General features: G+C 41.0%; 1 protein-coding gene across 1 annotated transcript in view; it reads right to left on the bottom strand.

The window, feature by feature from the left end:
• Positions 1–25,312, bottom strand: part of LOC126263057 (Down syndrome cell adhesion molecule-like protein Dscam2) — a 551,657-nt gene that overhangs the window by 161,773 nt on the left and 364,572 nt on the right. Inside the window, exons 20-21 of the mRNA XM_049960035.1 lie at positions 15,972–16,076; positions 15,745–15,883 (exon numbers count right to left, since the gene is read on the bottom strand). Of these exons, the coding sequence (XP_049815992.1) occupies positions 15,745–15,883; positions 15,972–16,076 (244 nt within the window). The remainder of the gene's footprint in view (positions 1–15,744; positions 15,884–15,971; positions 16,077–25,312) is intronic.

Raw genomic sequence — 25,312 nt, forward strand, 5'->3', positions numbered from 1 at the left:
CTGGCCCGCTGGGCAAGCTGCACAGAGCAGTAAACAGCCCTCGCGCCCGGCCGCGTCGCTCCCGCCAGGCTCTCAGCCACGTGTGCCGCTCCAGCAAGCAAATGCAGTGCTCAAATCCTGCCCGCGGTGCGCTACTAGACATTCGCGTGAGAATTGCCCGTCACGCCAAGCTATTTGCTTTTATTGTAATAAAAAAGGCATGATCAGAGTGTTTGCCAGAAGAAGCTCAGATTGGAAGCTCAAAACCATTCCAGGCCCTTTGCTTCGCGCCAGAATCGGAATCGAACCAAGGATACTCAGGCTCGCGAAACTTTGCCCATGGAAATTCATGTAGTGCATTCCACTCTGCCCCGTGCCACTCTCTCTAACAGTGACTGTGTTCGTCCCACAAATAGTGTGTGTCGACATCGCCGGAACTTCCGTCAAGTCGCAAGTGATTTTGTACCAGTGTCAGTTCACGTTGCACGAGACAGTCGCTCTTGTCGTCAGCAGGACAATAAACGTTTTGTGGACTTGGACATTAACGGCAAAGTGATACCATTCCAGCTCGATACCGGAGCTGCAGTTTCTCTGATCAATCACGACACGTACACACAGCTGGGCACACCTCCGTTGTGTGCCACAAATGTTAAGTAGTTATTCAGGACAAGCGATCCCTGTGTTCGGACAGTGCAGCCTTCTTGCAACATACAAAGGACAAACAAAACTTGTGTCATTTTACGTCCTTCGTTCTTCTTCTGCAGTGAACGTGTTTGGTTTCGATTTATTTCAGTTGTTTAACTTGTCTATAGTAAATCAGGTCCTGTCAGTGAACCAGACTGTGCCTTCCGACTGTGTTTCTCGTCTATGTGAAGAATTTGCAGACATTTTTGCACCGGGCCTCGGTTGCACTAAGAACTATAAACCACATTTGGAACTGAAAGTAAACGTGCAACCAAAATTTTTCAGAGCGCGCAATGTTCCCCACGAATTGCGTGATGAGGTCGCAAAAACATTACACGATTTGGAATCACAAGGTGTCATTGAACGTGTGCAGGCTCTCTCTGGGCATCAGCCTTAGTAATTTTGCCAAAACCTTCCGGACTTTGTGTGGACTTCAAGGCAACAGTGGTGATTGCAACTTTTCCTTTACCCCACCCGGAAGATCTTTTTGACAAACTGTGCCCGGGTAAATATTTTTCGAAGTTGGACCTAGCAGATGTGTACTTGCAAATACCGGTGGACGAAGAATCCCAGAGCGTTTTCGTGCTTAACACGCATTTGGTTTGTATCGATTCAAACGACTGCCATTCGGGTGTGCATCTGCCCCTGCATTGTTTCAGCAATATCTACAAACTGTTTGTGCGTCGGTCCCTACTGCAGCAAACTATCTGGACGATATTGTGATCTCCAGAAAGATGGAAGAAGAGCATTTAGCCAATCTCAGAACATTATTTCAGGTCTTGCGACAAAATGGTCTTCGCTTGCGGAAGGACAAATGTGTGTTTTTTGCTCGTGACTTGCCATACCTGGGACATGTACTCAATGGCAAGGCATACATCCCAGTCCCGAGCACCTCCGTGCCATACACGACTTGCCTTCGCTGCAGAATTTGAAGCAGCTACAGAGTGTGCTGGGAAAAATCTACTATTATCACCGATATGTTCCACACCCCTCTTCCATTTCAGCTCCGCTTCATCGCTTACGCCATAAAGGTGTTCCGTTCATCTGGACGACGGAATGCGAATGCGCCTTTCGCCAGTTGAAATCGGCGTTGCTTTCCAATACTTGCCTTACGCCATTCGATCCCCAGAAGCCCCTTTTTTTGATGGTGGATGCATCGGATTTTGGGATCGGTGCTGTGCTTGCGCACAAAGATGGATCGCACGATTGCCCTATTGGCTTTCCATCCAAATTGCTCTCGTCTGTGCAAAGAAATTATTCACCGATCGAGAAAGAAGCATTGGCTCTCGTATTTGGTGTTACAAAGTTTCATGATTTCTTGTATGGTTATCACTTTACCACCATCACAGACCACAAACCTTTGACATCGCTTTTTTATCCGAACAAGCCTGTACCTCCACGTACAGCGCAGAAATTCATTCGCTGGTCTATTTTCCTCTCGCAGTACCGCTACAATATCTTGTATCGGTCCACTGCTAAGCACGGAAACGCCGATGCGTTGTCCCGTTTGGCTGTTGCTGAGGATAGAGCATTCGATTCCTCCGAACTTGCTTGTATGTTCATTGATTCGGAAACCGATGGCGTGGTCGAATCGTTTCCAATTGATTTTCGTCGTGTAGCTACAGCCACACCTGCCGACCCTGTCCTTGCTGCCATTCTGCGTTTTGTTGCTACGCAATGGCCCTTGTCAAAGTCACGGATCGGGGACCTGTTGGTTCACCGTTTTTTTGCTCACAAGGAGAGACTTTTTGTTCGACGTGGTGTTTTGCTGTTGCGTTCTGATAATGATCAGTCCAGGGTCGTGGTACCACGTTCGTTACAGTCCTCTGTCTTACAGATTCTCCACCAAGGACATTGGGGTATAGTGAGAACGAAACAACTTGCTCGTCAGCACTGTACTTGGTTCGCAATCGATGCTGCGATTACGAATATGTGCTCTTCTTGCATGGTGTGTGCCAAACAACAGTCAGCACCACCGCGGAAATTCTTTGCATAGCCAAAAGCCACTTCCCCTTGGCAATGCTTACACATCGATTTTGCTGGTCCATTCTGGAATGCGCGATGGTTGGTTGTGGTAAATTCATTCAGTAATTTTCCTTTTGTTGTCCGGATGTCTTCCACGACGTCATCTGCCACCATCCAAGTGTTATCTGCTATCTTTTGCATTGAAGGTCTTCCACAGACTATTGTTTCCGACAATGGCCCACAATTCATGTCCGCAGAATTTCAGTCATTCTGCAAGGCCACTGGTATTCAACATCTGACGTCCGCGCCATTTTCGCCACAGTCAAACGGTGTCGCTGAACGATTGGTGAGGACTTTCAAGTCACAGTTGTTGAAGTTGAAAGAGTCGCATTCTCGGGAGGACGCGTTATTGCTCTTTTTGTCCTTGTATCTCTCTCAGCCCCGAGATGGTCGCTCGCCGGCTGAGTTGCTCCACGGTCGTCATCATCGAACCTTGATGTCTTTGCTCCATCCGCCTCATCAGGTTCCTGTGCAGCGGCAGACACCTGCTTTTGCCCCAGGCCACATTGTCTACTATCGTCACTACCGAGGTTCACGGCGTTGGCTTGAAGGGCGCATTCTTCGCTGCCTCGGCCGCGCTATGTATCTGGTTTTGGGGGCCTCTGGTGAGGTGCATCGGCATCTCAACCAGCTGCGCCTCTGTCATCGCACGGGATCTTCCGCTCGCCGTTTGCTTTAAGCAACGGTGCCGTCCGGTCAGCGCCCTGGAGACCCATCTATTGCCTCGCCTCAGCCCCAGGTGTTACCGACGCTGCCTTCCATTTTGCCCCATGGCGACCGCCACCGCCGCCGCCGCCTGTTCTCCCGCCGGCGACGCCTGCAGTGGACGCGTCGCTGCAGCTGCTGAGCGCCTCCCTGGATCACACGCCTCTGCTCGCTTCCCGTGACTGGTTGTCCTCTGACATGGAACTCTTGTCCGCTCAGGACCATATGTCGTCTTTGCCCGTTGGGTGCCCCGACCCGATGGAGGTCGACCCTTCGGTCCCTCCTGTCTCTCTGCGGGCGTATACACCGCATGTTGGCGTGCACACTGGAGCAGGTTTTCAGGCGTTTCCTAGCTCCCCGCGGTCCGAATGGCAGGTTGCGGGTGGCACAGCCTCACCTGTTGTTAGGCTCCCCACCTCGTCGCATACGTCAACATGGGGTCCTCCCCACAGTGGGCGGAAGCCTTATGCCACAACCGTACGCCGATTTGCGGGGAAGGAATGTGTTGTCACCACCAGACACCACACTTGCTAGGTGGTAGCCTTTAAATCGACCGCGGTCCGTTAGTATATGTTGGACCCGCGTGTCACCACTAACAGTGATGGCAGACCGAGTGCTGCCACACGGCAGGTCTAGAGAGACTTCCAAGCACTCGCGCCAGTTGTACAGCTGACTTTACTAGCGATGGTTCATTGCTTACTTACGTTCTCATTTGCCGAGACGATAGTTTAGCATAGCCTTCAGCTACGTCATTTGCTATGACCTAGCAAGGCGCCATTATCAGTTACTATTGATATTGTGAATCATGTGCCGTCAAGACCAACGTTCATCATTAATGGATTAAAGTTAATTATGCCACCAGCTACGTCCGTTTTTCTAAATTCTAATTTCCTTGTCATGTTCCAGATCTCACGCCAGCCTGCGTGAGCTAAAACGCCTGCATTTCGGCCTCCTTTAGTAAAACGGTGTTGGCTCTGTTGCCAACCACAACACAAAATTTGTATCATAATAGGTGGAATGAAGCGAAAGAAGATTTAAATAGGAAATGTAATTTTTTACAGTAATATATTTTGTATTCCTTCTGTTATAAATGATGTCAGTGTGCTGTGGAACCCATTCAGTGTGTTCAATCTTTACCTGACAACATGTGTAACCAAAGCAAATCTATGATATCAGTAAAGTTGATAAAAACACTGCAAGAAAGTGTGGATCTAGCATTTGATGAAACTGAAAGTGATCCCTTATGGGAAGTGTCTAATATCAGAGTTGATGATTCAGATTTTGGATGTCCATACATTATGATTAAGATTGATTGGTGGGAAGGCAACTGTTTGATTGATACATGTAGCCCGATTTGTGGTGTATCTGAAAAGTTTAGAGACATGATCAAGCATAGTTAGTATAGTATAGTAAGGAGCCACTGGTAGGCAAAGCAAGTATCTAAAATATCTAAAATGTCAAGTACTGTTAACATTTAGTGTAGAGGACAAGATCTATGAACATGAATGCATAATGATCCTTAGTCAAGAAGAAAATATTCATTATGTTTGTAGATTTATAAGACTATCGACTATCTAATTGTGTTTTGTTTCCCATGAATATAGTATGTAAGATCATGCAGTATCTAAAGTAGTACCTTATCCACTGACTGAGTTTAAATCTATATGAAGATTCATAAGACTGTATAACTGTCTTTTGTTTGTCTTGAATTTAGTACGTAAGATGATGTGAATTTTAAAGTTTTATCTTATCTACTGACTGAGTTAACAATCTATGATCACTATATAATTATGTTCATGAGACTAAATCAGTAGATCTTTTTACAATTTTGAAATGGGACAATATTCATAATTTGTACTGCAAAAATTAGGAATAGTATCTGAGCACATCTGTGTGTAATACCTTGTTAATCCATTTAACTCTGTTTATTAATGTTTTGTATGTGAACACTTTTTAATCTCAACTGTCATAAATCCAGTATAATTGATTTTAGAAAAATGGATATGGAGAGAGTATCTTGCATGATGTGAAGAAGGTATTGAACAGAATTTTTAGTACAAAAAAACAATCTTTCAGGATTTGATGTGAATGCTAGACAGAAAGTTGCTTATCCGTTTGAGCGTGTGATGAGAACTTTAAGGAGGAAACTGAAAGGTGTGGGTGGACCCTCTCCCAACACTGCTGTGTAGCTGTCCGATGCTGGACCAGTCAATTTAGAAGAGGTCATAGGTGCTGGGTAATGTACTCAAGCATCTGCCAACTACAATAGTGTTGTGACTGATATTTGTGAATTGTTAGCCAAGACTGCTAAAGACAGTGTTATTCTGCATAAGTGCATGGTTTTTCAAGTAGGCAGATTGACTTTCCAATACATTATGTAACTTTAAATCAGCATGTAGTTTTTTATCAGTTGTAAATGAATCTCTTAGGTCTTTCTGTAAATAGGTTAGTTTCTATGGACAATTAGCAAATAGTGTGGAAAACATCTACTGGTATGGACAATATAACAAGATATATACATGTCTGCTTTCATACCCTGATTTTGGTTCTCTAGCTACTCGATTGCATCAGCCTTCAAAGATAACTATGACTCTGTGTACCTACATTTATTCTTAGTATTGCAATACTGTATCTGACTGGAACTTGAGTTGTGGACAGACTCATGCTTAACTCTGTTTTGGGTGCCCCTGGTCATCACGACTGTGCATGTATGTACTCAAGGAGAGTGTACAACCATTGATTGAGGCTAGATGCTTCTTACAATTACTATTTGCATATAATTGAAATTTCTGATTTGATTATGAACTTTATTCATTTAGTTGTGTCAAAAGATTTTTTGCTGGTTTGTACCCAGTGTGGTTAGATTCATGGGTCAATCCCCGCATTGTAAGCTTAGGCCCTAACATTTTTCCTTTATTTTGTTCCTTCATGAAACAACATATCCTTAAATACTCTGGTTTATGTGGCTGACAGATTTTGTACTATATTCCCACTCATGGTTGAATATATGCTTCTGGCCTGTACCTGTTGTCGCGAGTTTTTTGAATCGGCTCACTTGGTGTATACTTAGGCTCTGAAATTTTTTTTCTTCTCTTTTGAAGATTTGATAGTATGGATTTAACTTAAAATTTGCAATTCTTGTAATTTACATTGTCTCTGTAATTATTTCTATAATTTAGTGGTGTAATGTTGCAGGTTTGACTTTGTATTATTTGTCTTGTGACAGTATGTTCCACAGATCTGAAAATCTTAATGTCATATCCTGATATATGGATAGATTGTGACTTGTATAGTAGATATTTTTCTTATGTTTTCTGTAATATGTTATGTATCAGATACTTCTATACATCTAAATTATATCCTGGGCATCATTTTGTACACTTTTTGGAAAACCTTATAGTTTGTCACAAAATATTATAAACGTACTGTTTCCAAATTTTGTGAGGGGGATATTGTAGTGGGACACCCTTTCCTAACATAAACTTTTTTTAACAGAAATAACCGATACCATGTTTATATCGATTCTTGTATTGGTGAACATTATATCATATGTCTAACTGAATGAACGTCATATGATTTTGTATATGATGTTTTATATTTCAGGCTAAAATATATAAATAGAAATTAATTTGTTAGCACTCTGTATGTACAGTTAAAATTACTCTTCTTTTAAAAATATTTGAAATTACAAAATTTCTGGCATATTTAAAATTCATATTATTAATTGCACATTTTAATGCTAATTATTAAATTTATTTCTGGATTAATTTACAAAATAATGATATAACTTATTAAAGATTCTTCTTTTGCCAAGAAAGTATGTTTACTCTTTGGAATATTGTGAGTACCTCAGAATGTCAGGAGTGGTGGGCATGCCTCTGATGAATTGTAAAGTCAGCGTGATATTGAAAAATGTGACAAAAAATAAATTTCAAGAGTGAAACAGGCAAATTTTTAAATATTATTCAGACAACAGGAACCTGCGAAATCTAAATTACAGCCTCAAGAATGTCACCCTAGACACAAAAACTGCAGCCAACAACAAGAAGATAAAATGAAGATGAGTAAAAAGCTTTCTTTTGTACATCTTATGCCTCTTGAAGCTTTCAAAACTTTTTGCAGGGACATAAAAATTTAATGGTGATGTATGGGAGGGTAAGATTACATCTTCCTGAATAAAGACAGAGTCAAAAAGTGCTAATATACTTTAGATGTCGTTACCTGTAAATTTTGTTGCCTCAGTTTGGTTTTCTGAAGGTTAATGTATAGACAGTATCATATTTGAGATGACTTGTAACTAAATAAGAGAAATTAGATAATTTCTGGGCCCTTTCAAAAGCTTAATATTTCTTCTGTCTATAATTTGGCCAGGGAAACTGTAGTATCATGCTAACAGTTGTATCTCACTGAATGGCTGCCAATTTGTACCATAAAATGAGACATAAAGCCACCTTAAAAATACCTTGGACTATAGAAACAATACTCAGCTTGTGGAACACATAGTATTGCATCCCTTATAAATGGTGCTTTTCCCTCTCCCCTTGATCAACCAAAAACAAAAACTAACTTTTCAGAGCCTGTGATATTTGATTTTGAAAGAGACTATTGATCATAGGTCAAAACAGAAACACAGATCAGACTTATGTGTTCTCACAACAAGTAACATAACTTTCAATTTTACAATGTTATGTATTAAGTTCTTCAAGACACCAGAAACTTATATTTCCCCAAAACAGAAATGAATTGCCCTAGACTGCATAAAAGATAATGTGTACATTCTTCATGTTAAGACTGGTGAACTAAAACAGCATCGATAGACATATCTAATTCATAGGAAGACCACATTTTAAATTCTTTGCTCTTAGGAGCATATCTCAATAGTTACTCCTGGCAGAAGAAAGATGTTTAGTGTTTTGTTATGGCGTTATTTAAGAAACCATGTAAGAAAGCTCAAAAAAATCCTCATCCTGAAAATTAAACAAACAATAAGAATATCATGTGAATAAATAACAAGTATGCTTGTTGCTGTTTAGTAAATGGAATAGTGGTGATCAAAGTGAACCACTGCTGGCAAAAAATTAATTCTATATGAAGATAATGAATTGTATAGAAATATGCCCCAAAACGCTAGAAATAAAATGAAGAGTGTGATAGAAATGGGACGTCTTTCAAAATATAATAAGAAATAAAGCCAGCATGAGAGAAGTCACACATGAAATCCAGAAAAGACCAAGAAGTGAGCAAGTACTGGAACAGGCAGAAGAAGAGATGTGTAGAGAGTGTGGATGGGGGAGGAAGAGAGATAAGAGTGGACTGTGTGTGGTCACAGCGTAGAGGTAATGAAAGAAACAGCACAGAAACCACCAGGAGCTATTCAAAAGCAGTGTTTGAACACAGGAAAACCTACCTGCCACCAACAAAGTGACAATACTATTTGATTTGATTTTATTCTATTCTCTGCAGGCCAACACAAGATCTGTTTTGGATTTTAGGCACACGTCGCCATGCAGGAGCTTTGAAGACTGTTGGGCACTGCAGGATGCCATGCAAAAGTAAACATAAGTATTTTGTGTGACAAAGTGACAGTACAGTACTGTGTGATATCATTTCTGTCATTGCTGCTACTAATCTGTGTCAGTGTGCCGAGTGTAGTTTCACCACATGTGTGTATTTAAATCAACCGCCAACCTTATCAGCACAGGCCGGCCACTAGAAACCAGCTGTAGGAAGTGTGCACATGGCATGGTCTCCACTGTGCTGTATACCAGCAACTCACGGTGCAGCACTGACTCACTCTCATCATGTTCTTTTAGTTTGTATCGCTCACATTAGTTGTTCTGCGTGTTGCTTACATTGCACCTCCTGTATGACTTTTTTTCCTTCTTATTTATGGAGTCACGAGAGACTTATTTTTATAATTGTTCAGAGGTTTATGAATAAAGCCATATTTGTGTTACTTGGATTGATTTGATGTATTACTTGGTAACTATACAACTGGTGACAAGTTTGGCATGGTTTCCATGGGTGCAGTCTTTAAGTGCAGTTTCATCTGATTTAGTCATTATGGATGCCACGGTACTGGCCCTGATTGAACAGTTTACTTCAGCAGTAACCACTTTGTCAGCTTCTGCGAACAGACAGGGTACCTACCATTCCACAATCCATTCCCCCCTCCCCCGTTTGCTCCATATGATGATTCAGCTGCGGATTGGGAAGCTTATGAAAAATGACTCAGGCAGCATTTTCTGGCTTTTGGTGTGACAGACTTGAATTTGTGCAAAGCATTGTTCTTTTAGTAGATTTCACCTAAGGTGTATCAGTTACTATGTCAGCTCGCCCCTTTACAAGAACTGGCAGCTCTTACTCTTGCACAGTATTGTCCAACTACAATTGCAAATGTATGCATGTCATAGTATCATGAGTTGAATTCTACTGATTCCATAAGAAACTGGACCAGTCATACAGGGCCTGGGCAGCCTTAGCCATTGTCAGTTCACTACAGATGCCCATAATGAATCTTATGCGGTCTCTATAGTGCATGATGCAATTATCTGTTTAGCTCCAGACAAGGAAGTGCACCAGAAGGCTTTAAAACTAAACTAAACTCCATCTGAACAGTCTCAAAAGACAGCCCTCCCAGCTGTTGTTAGTTTTTGTGTGTGGCAGTAGTGTCACAAGATGTGACCACTAGGACAACAGACAGCTTGCACAATGAAGCAGGAGTGGCAGCGATAAACATGTGGGCCCAGTTCCAGGCAGGCCCAGGCAGCTGCAGCTGCCACAGTGCCAGTGTCAGCATTCTCTGTTTCTGTCTTGTTCTTTCTGTTTTGTCCAGCACAAATGTTCATCATGTCCTAGGTGCTGGGCTACTTGTAATGCTTGCCAGTAGAAAGGCCACATCGCCTCCGTGTGTAGTTCGGCTGAAGATTGCTCAGGACGTGGACGTGGATGTAAACTATGTGCCTCCAATGGTTGTGACTTCTTCCAAGTTGTTTACTGAGTTAAGGATTTTTTGCCAAGTGCTCTGGCTACAGGTAAACACAGTTGCTGCAGTGATGTTATTGAAGTCTCAAACCTATGTGAGTTTAGGCTCACTGTCATTGACATTGGTCATGTGGGAGCTGGTCAATTGTAACAAACAGAACACTGTTGGGACAATTTATGGCATCTACCTTTTACAAGTCAGTGGTTCCCTCCTTTACATTTTTGGTGGTTGTTGATGCCAGTGTTAAGAACTTGCTTGGAATGGACGCATTTCAGTCATTTGTATTGTGTCCAATCAGGTACTGACTCTCAATTGGAAAGACTGTATGAGGTGTTTTTGGACTTGTTTTCAAAAGGCATAGGGTGCACTAAAATTTTTTCTGCTCATCTTTCTTTGAAATCAACAGCTCGGTCTTGCTTCTGTCATGTGCATCCTATTCTTGTTGCCCTGAAAGCTCAAGTAAAAGCAGAATTGGACAGGCTTCAATCTCTAGGTGGGGTGCAACCTGTTATAGCTAGTGAATGATCATGTCTGCTGGTTGTAGTTTGGAAGCCATAAGGGAAACATTGCCTCTGTGGCACCTTCATTACTACTGTCAGTGTACAGTCAGTTGCAGATATGTATCCTCTCCCACACCAGGAGGAACTGTTGGCAAAAATATCGGGTGGCCAGTACTTTTATAAAACTGATTTGTCTGAAGTGTATCTGCATATTCCTGTGGATGATGAATCTTGGTGAGTTCTGGTTTTGAATATTCTTTTTGTCTCTATCAATATTTTCACCTTCCTTTTGGAGTGGCTAGCACCCCTGCTATTTTCCAATAATTTTTAGAGCAATTGATAATGCCTGTCCAGATTGTATTAATTATCTGGATGATACTGTTGCCAGGGGCTCCTCCATGGCCAATCACATGAAAAATTTGCACACTTTGTTTTCTGTCTAACAGTTCACAGGCTTGCCGTGTAAACTCTCAGTTTTTTTCAACCTTCTATTGTTCATTTGGCGTTTGAGGTCTTGCAGGACGGGATGTTTCCTCTGCCAGACCACATCTCTGCTATTAAGCCTATGCCTCACCTCCATCCACAAAGGAGCTTCATGACTTCTGAGGGAAGATAGCCTACGACCATAAGTTCTGCCAGCAGTAGCAACATTGGCCCACCTGTTGCCTGCCTTGTTATGCAGCATTGTCCTTTTTTGCTGGAGTTCAGATTGCAATGGTGCTTTTCACATGTTGCAAATCAAAACTACTCTCTGCCCCTTGTTTAGATACTTTCTCTCTGAATCAGCACAGAGCTTCAGCGATTGACACCTCACAGTACCATCTGAGCACAGCCCTGGTGCGCCAGTATGCTGACTGCTCTGAACAATCTGTTATTTTGCCTTCAAATCTCTCACTCCAGCCCAGCAGCATTATTTGCACATGTAAAAAGAGGCTCTTGCCATTGTCTACTCTCTCCAGAAATTTCACTTTTTTTTCTATTGTTTAAAGCTTCACCTTATTACTTACCATAAATCCTTGGTATCCTTGTTTAACAATCACACTTCCTTGCCTGACATGGCAGCATGCCACCTACTAGGCTGGTGCTGTTCTTCTCTCACTACTATTACGAAATCCTTTTTCGACCTATGTCCAAACATGCCAATGTGTATGCCTTGTCCTGCCTTCCTGTAGGTCCTGATGACTTTGATTGTGAAGAATTGCTTTGCTTCCATATTGATACTGAAACACAGGTTGTGGTCAAGGGTTTCCCAATTATGAGCTTGCACATAGCAGCTGCTGTTGCCACCAACCCAATTCTCCACAGGTGGTTCAATTTGTTGAACAGGGCTGGCCAGATAAAAAACCAGGTCAGGCTTTGGGCCCCCTGTGCAACTATTTTTCCTTATGGTATCACCTCTCTGTTTTTGATGGTGCTTTGCTGTTGTCCACTAAAGACCTCTCCCCAAAGTAGTTATGTGTGCCATGTTATGTTTTCAAGTCCTATGCCTTCTCCACCAACACCATTGGGGAGTTTCACACACTAAGCTGTTAACTAGGAGACACATTTTTGGCCAGGAATAGATGGAGTAATTGTCCATTTGTTGTGGCCTGTGATCAATGTTTTGTTTTCGTCATGGCACTTCTCATGTTATGACTCCACATTCCACCCTCAATCCAATGGGGAGGCAAAATAACTAGTGCATACATTCAAGACCCAAATGAAAATGTTTCTTGTGGATTTTTTGCTAGATGATGCCCTTCTCTGTTTCTGAGAACCTATTGCCTCAGACCTATGGGGGAGTGCACTCTGGCTGAGTTGCTTCACAGCTGGCAGCCACATGTTCCTCCACCTTCTGCAGCTAGTGTCTCACCTGCTGCAGTCAGGTTCATCTGGCTGCTTCACGCTGGGATTGTCAGTGTAGGCGTGAAGGTTTGTTTGTCGGCCCAAGTGGATACTGGCCACTGTTGTCTGCTATTGGGAACACCAACTTTGTGATGTCTGTATGACTGATGGGCTGGTGGTATGATAGTTTGATCAGTTATGCCCCCGCTCACCACCGGAAGCTACCGGTTCGCAGTTGCAAGCCTGTCATCACCTGCTGTAGAGGTGGCCCCATCCCGTTGGCTGCCTCCTCCACATGCAGTGTCCTGGGGTTCCAGCTTCCCAGCACCAGGTGCCAGTCTGTCTCTGACCTTGGGTCTGTTGCTGCAGCCTGCTGTTCCACATGGGTCGCCTCCCCTAGACCCCTCACCATCGTCACCTCAGCCATTGTCACTGGGACCTGCCTGCTGGTGATAATGTAGGGACAATGGTGGCACCCTCCTCCCCTGAGCTGTCATTTGGTGCCGTTTAGGCCTACTACCTTCGGGCATGTCCATCACACGTTCTGCACCAATGCTCCGGCACCCACCCAGCACATCATCCTCCCCACGATGTTGGCACTGCCTGCTGCCTTCCAGATCCAATGGATGTGTCTCTTGTTGGGCCAATAATGTCTCCTCCACTGCTCGGGTGCCCTCTTTGCACAAGGGAAAGGTGTGCTGTAGTCTGCTACAAGTGCATGGGAGTGTGAGTGTGACAAGTGTAAGTCGCTATGTGTGTGTGTGTGTGTGTGTGTGTGTGTGTGTGTGTGTGTGTGTACTTAAATCAACTACCAACCATATCAGCATGGGCCAGCCATTAGAGGCCACCCGTAGGAAGTGTGCACGTAGCACAGTCTGTGCCATGTCATCTACCAGCAACTCTTGCTTATAAATGTGCAGAGTAGCACTGATCCCCTCTCACTACTTTCTTTTAGCTTGTATTGCTCACATCAGTTGTTCTGTGTATTGCTTATGTTTCATCTCTAGTTTGATTCTTTTCTCTTGTTGCATGTGGAGTCAGGAGAGGCTTATTTCTGTTATTGCTCGGAGGTTTATGAATAAGCATATTTGTGTTGCTTGGATCAGTTTCATGGATTATTTGATTACTAAAGTCCTCCCCAGTCTGTCTTTTAGTGCAAACATTTCCAGTCTCCATCTGATTTTCAAACTCCAGTTTAACATGAAGGAACATAATTACATTTTTAGGGCTCTGATATAGGAAGACACCAGCAACTGACGTCATCTTGGGAGAGAGTGCAGCAGTCTGTCTTCAGATTAGAAGGAAGGTGAAACAGCAAACAATGGTGAGTGGCAGAAGTACTTGGATTGTATTGTCGCCAGAATTTTCCATCACTGATAGTGTTTTGCAGTGTGAAGGAATTAAAGACAAGGACTATTAGACTGCGGGTTAATTGGCAATAAAGATTGTGACTGAGGTAATGGTACAATTGAAAGTATCAAGTGAACATGAGTATAAGAAAACAACACAAATGTTGTTAAACTTCTGCTGGATTCAGGACTGGCAGAAGGGAACAAAATGAGTGAACTGAATAGTCTAGCTTGAAACTTAGCAAAGCAACTAGAAATGCCAAAAAGGTGCCAAAATTGTGGTGCAATCGGATAGATAGTAGAAACAGGAAATGCTCTAGAAAATTAGTCTAAAGAATGAAAAAATGAAGGATAGGAACTGAAAAATTATTGGAAGTATCACAAGGATTGAGGATAGATAAATTTTGGAACAAAATATGGCAGAAAGAAGAAGAAGGGTACAATTGTTTGAAGCATCTCTAGGAAGGAGGATTGATAAATAGACAGAAGAAATGAGAAAGGATTTTTAATAGGAGCTAAGAATTTCTTGGCAGTAACAGAAGAAGCACAAAAGCAAATACACCAAAATCTAAAGGAAATACACCAAAATCTAAAGGAATTATCAAAGACTTCAGGAGAAATTAGTGAGGAAGTATACAAATTAAAATTATAATTTCAAGAACAAATGTGAAGTCTTCAGAAGATACAGAATGACAGCAGTAGGCTGTAGAAGCATATCACCATGACACACAAATTGGAGAACAAAGGAAAACTGCTGCGGGTATAAAGGAGGAGTTGAAGAAACCACAGAGAGATTCTAGAAGATACTAATGGTACAAATTTATGAAGTAAGAGGTACAGAAGAGCAGTTTTTACAAAATGACCTATTAGAGTTAAAAGTTGAGGGAAGTACTCACTAAAAAGAAACCTATAAGAGAACACCTTATGTCATCAACTGGGAGCTCAACACTAGACATTACCTTAGAGTACATCAGTTTCAGCAATGAAAGATGTCAGGAAACATTTACAATACAGCATTTGTAAAACAGTTTCACAATGTTTTTCTGAGTTTATGGGCAGAAATAAATTAATATTGGCTTCACCACAGGATACTTGTAGAAAGATACAAATGTGTGGAGTATCAAAGCTGCAGAATGAAATATCCATCATGATCATAAAGAGATATTCTTGTAGCAGTACTGGAAGGAAGGAAGATAAGGATTTGAAGGCTGTTTGACAATGCGATCATTAGAGACAGAGCACAAGCTCGGATTAGGGGGTTATGGAGAAGGAACTTGGCCATGTCCTTTCAAATGAACCATCCCAGAATTTGCCTGAAGTATATTAGGGACATCAAAGAAAACCTACATCACGATGTCTGTTTGGGGATTTGAACATCATCCTCACAAATGTGAGTCCAGTGTGGTAATCACTGTGCCACTGCAGTTGGTGGCAGTACTGATCTTGGACCAAACAGTAGGCAGTAACACAAGAGGTTTGACAAAAATGTCTTATGAAAATGGCTCCACCACAAACTGCTCTCTCTCTCTGTCTTCATGAAGTGTACCAGCATAAAATTTTGACAATGCATGTTTCTGGATTAGGTAATAATTTCACAATAGGTGAAATACAAATTTTAATTATCATTGTACCATGACATAAATCATTCTAGCTCTATTGTATCTGATGATATTTACAAAGGGGCAAAAATAACCTCCTTCTTGAGTAGTCACAGTGACAGGATGTGATTTTGGACCAGGCCCAATGCTATTGAATGCCTGGACATATATATCGTATTTTGTGAATTTCTTCAGCTGTTTCAGCAGTATCTCTGTATTTGTAAGGCCTCGAACCTGTAAACATGAAAGAGATGATGAGCTCATAAACAGTATATTACTCTTGTATTTTTGGCTGAAGAAATCAATATATTAACATACTAACCGTGCGTGAATCTGTATTGTTTGACTCAGGGTTCACAGTTCCATGAAGTCCCCAGTGAACAATATATCCTAATATATCTCCATTCCAAGTGTCACGGAGTGGTGGCTATTGCAAAACATAGTTATATTAAAGGTAACAACAGTAAATCAGACTCAACACAAATAATTAACAATTCCTCTTGGTCATATCTTTTGCACACCACTTAAATTAGTTGTTTTTATAAAGAATTGAATGATTTTCATATGTTATATACCATCATTACACACTCCCCTTGTCTCCTTGCTATATAAAACACTATTAATGAATTACCACCCAACAGTAAAATAACAACCATTTTCTCCACTTTGTGTATTTGATATAAATATGAATGATGTAGACACAAAAGTGATGACTCATCAACAAGAAACATCAATTGTGTACAGTAGTTATAATCAAGGAGTTTGAACACCATAGTGTTCTACTAGACAGTGCTGTTATTAGAAAGAATATGCCCATGCCTATCTCTGTTTGGAGAATTTGTTCTTCCAGCCAGTTACATGAGGAAAGACTTAAATTTTCATGTGGAATGAAATACATAACATACCAGTTGTAAACTATGGAGATCACAGACAACGCAAAAGTGATTAAAAAATTAATACAATCAACTGATCTACATTACTAAGCAGCTATCCTGGAACCTGGCACTAGTTGCAGGTTGCCTATCTAACAGGTTCCAGGGCCAACAAAAATTGTATTTTCAATATTTTGCATAGTTACTGACCAAATTTAAAATGCTATCACAATCTATCATTAAGAGGTATAATCTTGTGTTAAAAATTTAACACAATAAGACAAATATGAGAGTTAGAGACTGTGTGTTTGTTTGAGACAGTTTAACTGATGCAGCACAAAGACCCATACTCTAAGCATCCAGTATTTGATAGTGACCTCCAACAAAATTTACACATAATTTAAAAACTTTATGAAACTTTTTCTCACTGACACCTCACAAAAAATGATGAAAGGAAAAAAGTTTATCATCTAATACATTTTCGCTATTCATGCAGTAACACTTCAGCATCAGACATAACTTTTTAATTTCTTTACTACTGACTCTATTCACAATTGCAGTTTGCAGACAGTATCCACATATACCACTGAATGACTTGCAAAATTATATCATTGTACAAAATGTAGTTCATGAGATATGATGTCATAGATATTTAGATGCATAAAAAACTAGCTTCTGGTTAAAATGACATGCAGTATAACTTCAGCATCAAGCATGACAGTTTAATTTATTACTTCTTTACTATCAATTCTATTCATAACACTCTTCACGGGCAGTATCTGTTTATATGACTGAATATATCTGCAAATTATATCACTGTATGACACATAAATTGAAGATGTGACATGATACATTCTGATATGCATGAAAAACTAACTTCAACAGAAAATGTGGTGCAAATTACCCACACTATATTCATCCAGTGTTTCATGACTTGAGCACATACAATGAACCTTAAGCACAATTACAAACCTCTTCTAAACTTGTTCTCACTTGTGTGCATAATATCAAATACTTAACACTTAAACTCATTTGTAAAATAATTAGATGTCTGGAGTTGTTTTACATGTGGGAGTTTGATTCTTTAAAGAATTGAGGGTTTACTGGTACAAGGGTTGTACCCAAAGTAAGGTTCCCAATGAGCTACAGCACCAAGGGAAGGTGCTAGGCTAAATCCAACAACAGTGCTATGTGCAGTGGTTCCCCACTCTCGGGCCCACCTGTCTGCAATTTGCTGCATCGCTCAGTGTTGGCTTCACAGCCATCAGAGATGGAAGTGCTGATCGCGGCTCCTGACAAGTGCGAGGTTTGAGCAGTAATTCAGTTTCTCCATGCAACGAAGTTACTGCCCATGGAGATTCATCAGCAACTGGCTGAAGTTTATGGTGAAGAGTGCATGTCAATTCAGCATTGCCACAAATGGTGCAGGGCTCTTGCTGAGAGTCCCATGGAAGTTTGTGATGAAGAACAGAGCTGAAGCCCACCAGTTTTGGATGCGATTGTCCAGAAGATCAACAGTAGCTCAAAGATCAGAGGGTCACTGTCCGTGAACTTGTTGAATGCATTTCTGAAGCTTCCCAAAGCACAATTGAAAGAACTTTAACAGAAATGTTGGGTTATCACAAAGTGTGTGCTCGCTAGGTCCCCCGGATGCTGACTGACAGACACAAGGAGCAATGCCTTGACTGTGCTCACAAGTTTCTTCAACAATGTGAGAGAGGAGAAGTTGTTAGACTATCATCCCCAAGCTAAAGGAACTCTTAGGTGGCAAACGCTTCAAGAGCAACTATGAAGTCCGAGCAGAGGTCATATGCTTCCTCAATGGTTTGGTGGGAGACTCCTTCGACTTAGGAATACAAAAGCTGGAGCACAGTCTTCAAAAATGTGTCAAGAAAGTGGAGACTATGTTGAAAAATAGACAAAAGTGTAAGCTTTTCAACAATGTATGAATTAATGACAATAAACAATGTTTTCTATTTGTAAAAAATATGGGGACTTTACTTTTGGTACAACTCTCATAATAACATAATACAGTGGACAGAAGGGTGAAGCACACTAGCTTCCATTTTATTACTCATTCTCTAGTAACAGTATACACACACACACACACACACACACACACACACACACACACGTGTGCGTGTGAGCGCGCGCCTTTGTGAGTGAGCGTGTGGGTGTGTACCTTTACTAGAAAACGAGCAACAGCTCAAAATCTAGTATGAATACTGTTTTCTGTTGCATGTTTCTGTGTTCCACTCATCAGTCCACTGTAGCTGTTTGTTGCCTTTCCCTTATTTTACATAATATTGTTCCATTATTGTAGTAATAACCTAAACCTTCACCTTTGTATCTGACATTTGTCTGTGCAGGCGTGAAGTCACACTAGTAAAGCACCAAAAATAGCCAGGAATAAGAATCAATACTGTGAATTTATTTAATGTTACTGTAAGAACTCAGCTCTAATTTGTCTGCAAGCAGCAGCTCTTTACGACGTTGATGGAAACATTATTGCTGAATCAGATGATATATTACATGCTCGGAAAGAATATTTTGATGACTTATTGAACTGCCCAAAACAAGAAAACAACCTGGAGACAACTTGCCCACAACAGCTGAATATCTTTTAAATGACCCAACATACAAAGACGTAGTCAACAGTTTGAAAAAACTGAAAAACTGATGGAATATCAGCATTATTGCTGAAATATGGCAGTCATAAACTTAACAGGAAATGGTTTTATCTTATTTTAAAAATTTGGCAAGGTGAAAAAATACCAGATGAATGGAGGGAATGAATCATTATCCCTATACAATAAAGGAGGTAATGAAACTGCAGGAATTACAGAGGTATTTCCCTGCTAGTCACATCATATGAAGTACTGTCACATACAATATTGCAGAGACTCACCCCCTATACTGAGGACATAATAGGGGGCTGCAGAGGTGAAATTGAAACACTGTTCAAGAAGCTAAAGGAAACCACCATGAAAATAAGTTTAAATATTAATGAAGAAAAAATAGGATACATGATCATAAGACTACAGGACAACATGATAACCTTCATATAGAAAACTATACTTTCAGGAACACTCCAACTTCAAATATCTTGGTGCAAATATAAATGACTGCAATAGAATACAGGACAAATACAAACTAGACAACAGAATGCAAAGTAAGTTTACTTTTCCCTCCAAAAACTTCTATTCTCCAAACTATTGACCAGAGAAACCAATCTGAATTTCTACAACACAATCATTGGGCCAATATTATTGGTATGTGGATTTGGAGCATGGAGTGTGACCAAAAAACAAGTGCACCAACTCTAAGTCTTCCAAAACAGAATGTACAGAAAAGTCTCTGGGCTAACATTTGACCAATCAACACAAAGATGGGTTTGGAGATTCAACAAAAAACTGTTTAAGCTAGCCAACCCCTGGTACCGAATATTGCCAAAGCATGATGTTTACAATGGGCAGAATAAGAGAAGAGATTGTCAAGTACTCAGATCCTTCATTCCATCAAGTGTTGCAAGTTTTAGAACAATTCGATTTCGGCACCATAGCTGCCAATAAATTTGATCAAGTTCCAATTTGTTGGATCAAGTCATATCTTGCCTGCTACCGACCCACTCAGCCACCACAATGTCGGCGCACACACATGCACAGACAGACTAGCAAACAAGCAGCCAGGCCTGTACATCTAGTGAAGTCTTGCCCTTGCTGTTTTGATTCCCATAAGTGGCAAGATTGCCCATCGTGCAGCTCACTATGTCCAGGTAGTTTGCTTGCAATGGCAAAAGAATGCAAATTCTGCCTGCTCTCACAACAGGTCTCATGCACATTATGTCAATGCAGTGTTTACTAAACCGACTACAGGTTCTAGCAGTAATTCAAGTAAGGTTATGCGCTCACGTCTCCTCAGTGCAGTGCGACGCCATTCCAAGAAACTATTTGTAACATTAAAAATTGCTGGCTGGTGTGTTGACTTTCAATTGTATACAGGTGCCTCTGTAACTTTGCTTAATTGTGCCACATATGAACGGTTAGGCTCACCATGCCTGTCAAAATCTAGCACGCACCTCACTTCATACAATGGACAGGAAATTCAAGTACTTGGACAGTGTAGTTTGCCTGCACTTACAAATCTCTCACTAGGACAGTGCCATTTGGAATCATCTACATCTACATCTACATCCATACTCCGCAAACCACCTGACGGTGTGTGGCAGTGAAAATATTTTTGGCTTAGATTCGCTTGACTTGTTTGGCCTTAGCATCCATGACAATGTACTTTAAGTGACTGCTTTTAATCCAAAAGACAGTGTAGCTAGTTTGCTTAAGGAATTTCCTGAACTCTTTTCTGATAGACTTGGAAAAGCTAATAATTCTGTATCACACATTGGCCAGAAAGACAATGCACATCCTAAGTTTATCCAGTCTCAGCCCATTCCCACTGCTTTGCAGGACAAAGTAGCCAGTGAATTAAAGGAATTGCAAGACAATGGTATGATTGCTCCAACACAAGCTAGTCAGTGTGCAATTCCGTTGGTTTTGATGCCCAAGCGTACTAGTCACATTCACAATTGTGTTGACTTCAAAACTACAGTCAGTCCACAAACAATAATTGACACTTATCCATTGCCTTGCCTTGAGGAACTTATGGACAGACTTCGTGCAGGCCATTGCTTTCTAAGATAGATTTGCGTGATACTTATTTGAAAATACCACTAGATGAAGAACTATAGCAAATGTTGTTGTTAAAAGGGACTTAGGCCTGTTCAAGTATTTGCATTTGTCCTTTGGCAGTGCTTTCACACCTGCCATGTTTCAGCATTACTTGGAACAGCTGACTGCTCAAGTGCTGTTCTGTTCAAACTACCTTGATGATATTATTGTCTCAGATGATCTGCCAGAGGACCACACTGCCAATTTGCATACTCTTTTTCAGGTGTTGTCAGATGCAGGACTCAGTGCCACTCAAAAAGTGTGATTTTTTTCACAAAGAACCACAGTACTTAGGTCATGTGATAAACAGTGGGGTTGTGCACCCCCTTCAATCTCATTTGCTTGCAATCCAGGACCTGCCTGTTCCTTGCAATGTAGCTGAACTGCAGTCAGTGCTAAGCAAGTTGACATACTACATTCGTTTCATTCCAAACGCTTCACAGATCGCAGCTCCATTGCATGACTTTCATTAGAAAAATGTGCCTTTTGTGTGGACCAAACAGTGTCACAACTCATTTCAGAAACTCAAAAATGCCTTGCTCACTGACAGATGTTTAGTACATTTTGATCCAGCCAAACCAGTGATTTTGCAAGTAGGTGCTTCCTCTTATGGAATCAAAGCTGTGCTTTCACACAAAATTGGTGCACAAGACAAGAGAGACCTATTTCTTTTGACTCAAAGTTGTTAATTCAAACTCAGCGCAAGTTATTCACAAACTGAAAATGAGGCTCTCACTATTTTGCATGGTGTGACAAAATTCCATCACTATTTATTTGGTCACAAGTTCTAATTAGTGACAGATCACAAGCCTTTGCAGTCTTTGTTTCATCCGTCAAAGCCAGTTCCTACTCATACTGCTCAAAAGTTGTTAACACTGGGCTTTGCTTCTATCCTAGTATCAGTGCGAAATTGTGTACAGACCTACGGCACAGCATGGCAATGCAGATGCCCTTCCTCGCCTTCCAATTGGCCCCGACTCTGATTTTGATTCCTCTGATGCATCTTGTTGCCAGATCGATGCACAGGACTTTGAATTGGTCCAATATTTTTCACTGAATTAGAGAATAATTGCAAAGGCCACGGAAGTGGACACTGATCTGAAGATTTTGTTGCATTACATTCACACATCTTGGGCTCACTCATTGAACAGTATTCAGAACTCCATAATGCACCAATACTTTGATCATTGGCATAACCTTTGAGTACAATAAGGTGTGATTTTACTACAATCTGACATGCTGGAACACTCGTTGGCTTATTGTGGTAGACTCTTTTACCAAGTGCTTATAAACTCTACAACATCATGTAGCACCATTCAAGTGTTGTCCTCAATTTTTTGAATTGAAGGATTGCCTGAAATCATGTTACAGACAATGGACCTGAGTTCACATCAGATGAGTTTACACAATTTTATGAACAAAATTGTATTCGTCATCTAACAAGTGCCCCATTTTATAATGAGTCACCCTCCTCTAAAATTACCTTTTTGTTTTATAGAGATAACTGACACCATGTACAGTACCAATTCTTGCATAGGTTAAAGTTATCACATCTGTTTCATTAAAAGAATTCATATGATTTTGTATATGATATGTTATACTTCATGCTAAAATGTATAAAAAAGAAATTAATGTGTTAAAATCGATATGTACTAACAGTTAAAATTACTCTTCTTTTAAAAATAGTTGAAATTACAAAATTTGTGTCATAATTAAAATTCATATGATTAATTGCACAACATAACGCTAATTATTACATTTATTTCTAGATTGATTTACAAAATAATGATATCTTTTAGCAAAGATTCTTCTTTGGTAAAGAAAGTTTGTAACTCTTTTGCTTTGTAAACTCTTTGGAATAATGTGAGTACCGCAGAATGTAAGTAGTGGTGGGCATGCCTCTGATGGTAGTAGACATTTTCTAAGTTTGTCACCAAGAATGTAATTATTGTTTTTTTTTTTTTTTTTTTTTTAAATGTGGAAAATGTAAAAATGGTGTGATGTTGAAAGATGTGACAAAGAATAAAATTCAAGAATAATATAGGCAAATCTTCATCAGTTATTTAGTCATCAAGAACCTACAAAATCAAAATTTCACCTGCAAGAATGTACCCCTAGACAAGACTTGAAGCCATCGACAGCAACAATGAGATAATGAAGATGAGTAAAAGCCATTCTTTTGTACCAGGTGATAAAAAAAGTCAGTATAAATTAGAAAACTGAATAAATCATGGAATAATGCAGATAGAGAGCTACAAATTGACACACATGCTTGGAATGACATGGGGTTTTATTAGAACCAAAAAATACAAAAGTTCAAAAAATGTCCAACAGATGGCCCTTCATCTGATCAGAATAGCAATAATTAGCACAACAAAGTAAGACAAAGCAAAGATGATGTTCTTTACAGGAAATGCTCAATATGTCCACCATCATTCCTCAACAATAGCTGTAGTTGAGGAATAATGTTGTGAACAGCACTGTAAAGCATGTCCGGAGCTATGGTGAGGCATTGGCGTCGGATGTTGTCTTTCAGCATCCCTAGAGATGTCGGTCAATCACAATACACTTGTGACTTCAGGTAACCCCAAAGCGAATAATCACATGGACTGAGGTCTGGGGACCTGGGAGGCCAAGCATGATGAAAGTGGCGGCTGAGCACACGATCATCACCAAATGATGCGCACGAGATCATTCACGTGTCTAGCAATACTTTGTTTTTGTTTTTTTTGTTCTAATAAAATCCCATGTCATTCCAAGCACGTGTGTCAATTTTTACCTCTCTATCTACATTATTCCGTGGTTTATTAAGTTTTCAAATTTATACTGACTTTTTGATCAACCGGTATATCTTACACCTCTTGAAGTTTTCAAAATTTATAGACAGAGAATTTTAACAGTGATTTGTGGGAGGGTAAGGTTACAGTTGTTACAGTTTCAATGGAGAAGCGGAACAATTTGTTCGCACCTTCAGATAACCAATGGTCAAGCTTCACAGCTCATACAGATGGAAACAGGTACTGCCTATCACTCCAACCTACACGATGGAGCATCATGCGTGGAACTTTTTGCATGGCTGCCGCCACCACATCCTGCTTCACTTGCTCCACCCACCACAGCATCCAGTGCCACCAACGGTTCACAAGTATCGCTTAGCACCACATGATCTTGTTCTTTACAGGGTTTTTGGATAATGTCAGCACTGGGAGCGAGGCAAATCCAGAAATGGATTGACACAAATATGTATCTAATTGCAGGTCTCACTGCTTTACAGCTCTGTCACCAGAATCAAATTTGCATTTGTTGTTTGCCCCATGATTCTGCTGCTTTTCTCCCTCCAGATTCATGGGACCATGCAGCCTTTGCAGCCGCCCGCTGGTGCTGCTATGGCACCCCAGGACCCGCCAATGGAAGTCGCACTCTCCACTCCGCCAACGCCGCTCTCCAACCCAATGGACCAGGACCCTCCATTGCCCTCGCTGTCATTGCACCAGGAGGTTCCCTCAGGACTGGATGTGCACCCTAGGCAGTGTTTTCAGGAGGACGTTCCTCTGCTCTTGCAAGCCAGATGGCGGGGTTACGGCCAGGAGTACACCGTCCTCCACAGCTACAGCTCTGGGCTCATGTCTAAGTCCAGCTTCCTGCCCCCTGTAGATGACAATGGTGCCGTGTTTTGCGGGGGAGGAATGTGCTAGTGTATGCCTTCGCCTGCAACACTGGTTGGCCCTAGGAAACATTATATAACAGGCACTGAATTAGGTGCACATATGACAAGAGAAAACCAAGACACACCCCCAGTCTATGCAACAATAATGACCACTGGACAGCATGTGTATAGGTCACTGCTGCCGACTGAGCGGTGACTTTCTCAATCTCAGCACCTCAGTATGGCACATCAGGACTAAGTTCGTGTTGCACCTCAATACATTTCACTGTGCTTCAGTCTTCCACAGTGATAGTCGTCACCTCACACCTTAGCTAACTGCAGGGGAACGTTAGTCATTGTATATAGTTGTGATATGGACACGGACAAGATTCAAGAATTAGTAAAAGTTATTTGATTGCTG

This window comes from Schistocerca nitens, chromosome 1, assembly GCF_023898315.1.
Source record: "Schistocerca nitens isolate TAMUIC-IGC-003100 chromosome 1, iqSchNite1.1, whole genome shotgun sequence".
Taxonomy (NCBI): domain Eukaryota; kingdom Metazoa; phylum Arthropoda; class Insecta; order Orthoptera; family Acrididae; genus Schistocerca; species Schistocerca nitens.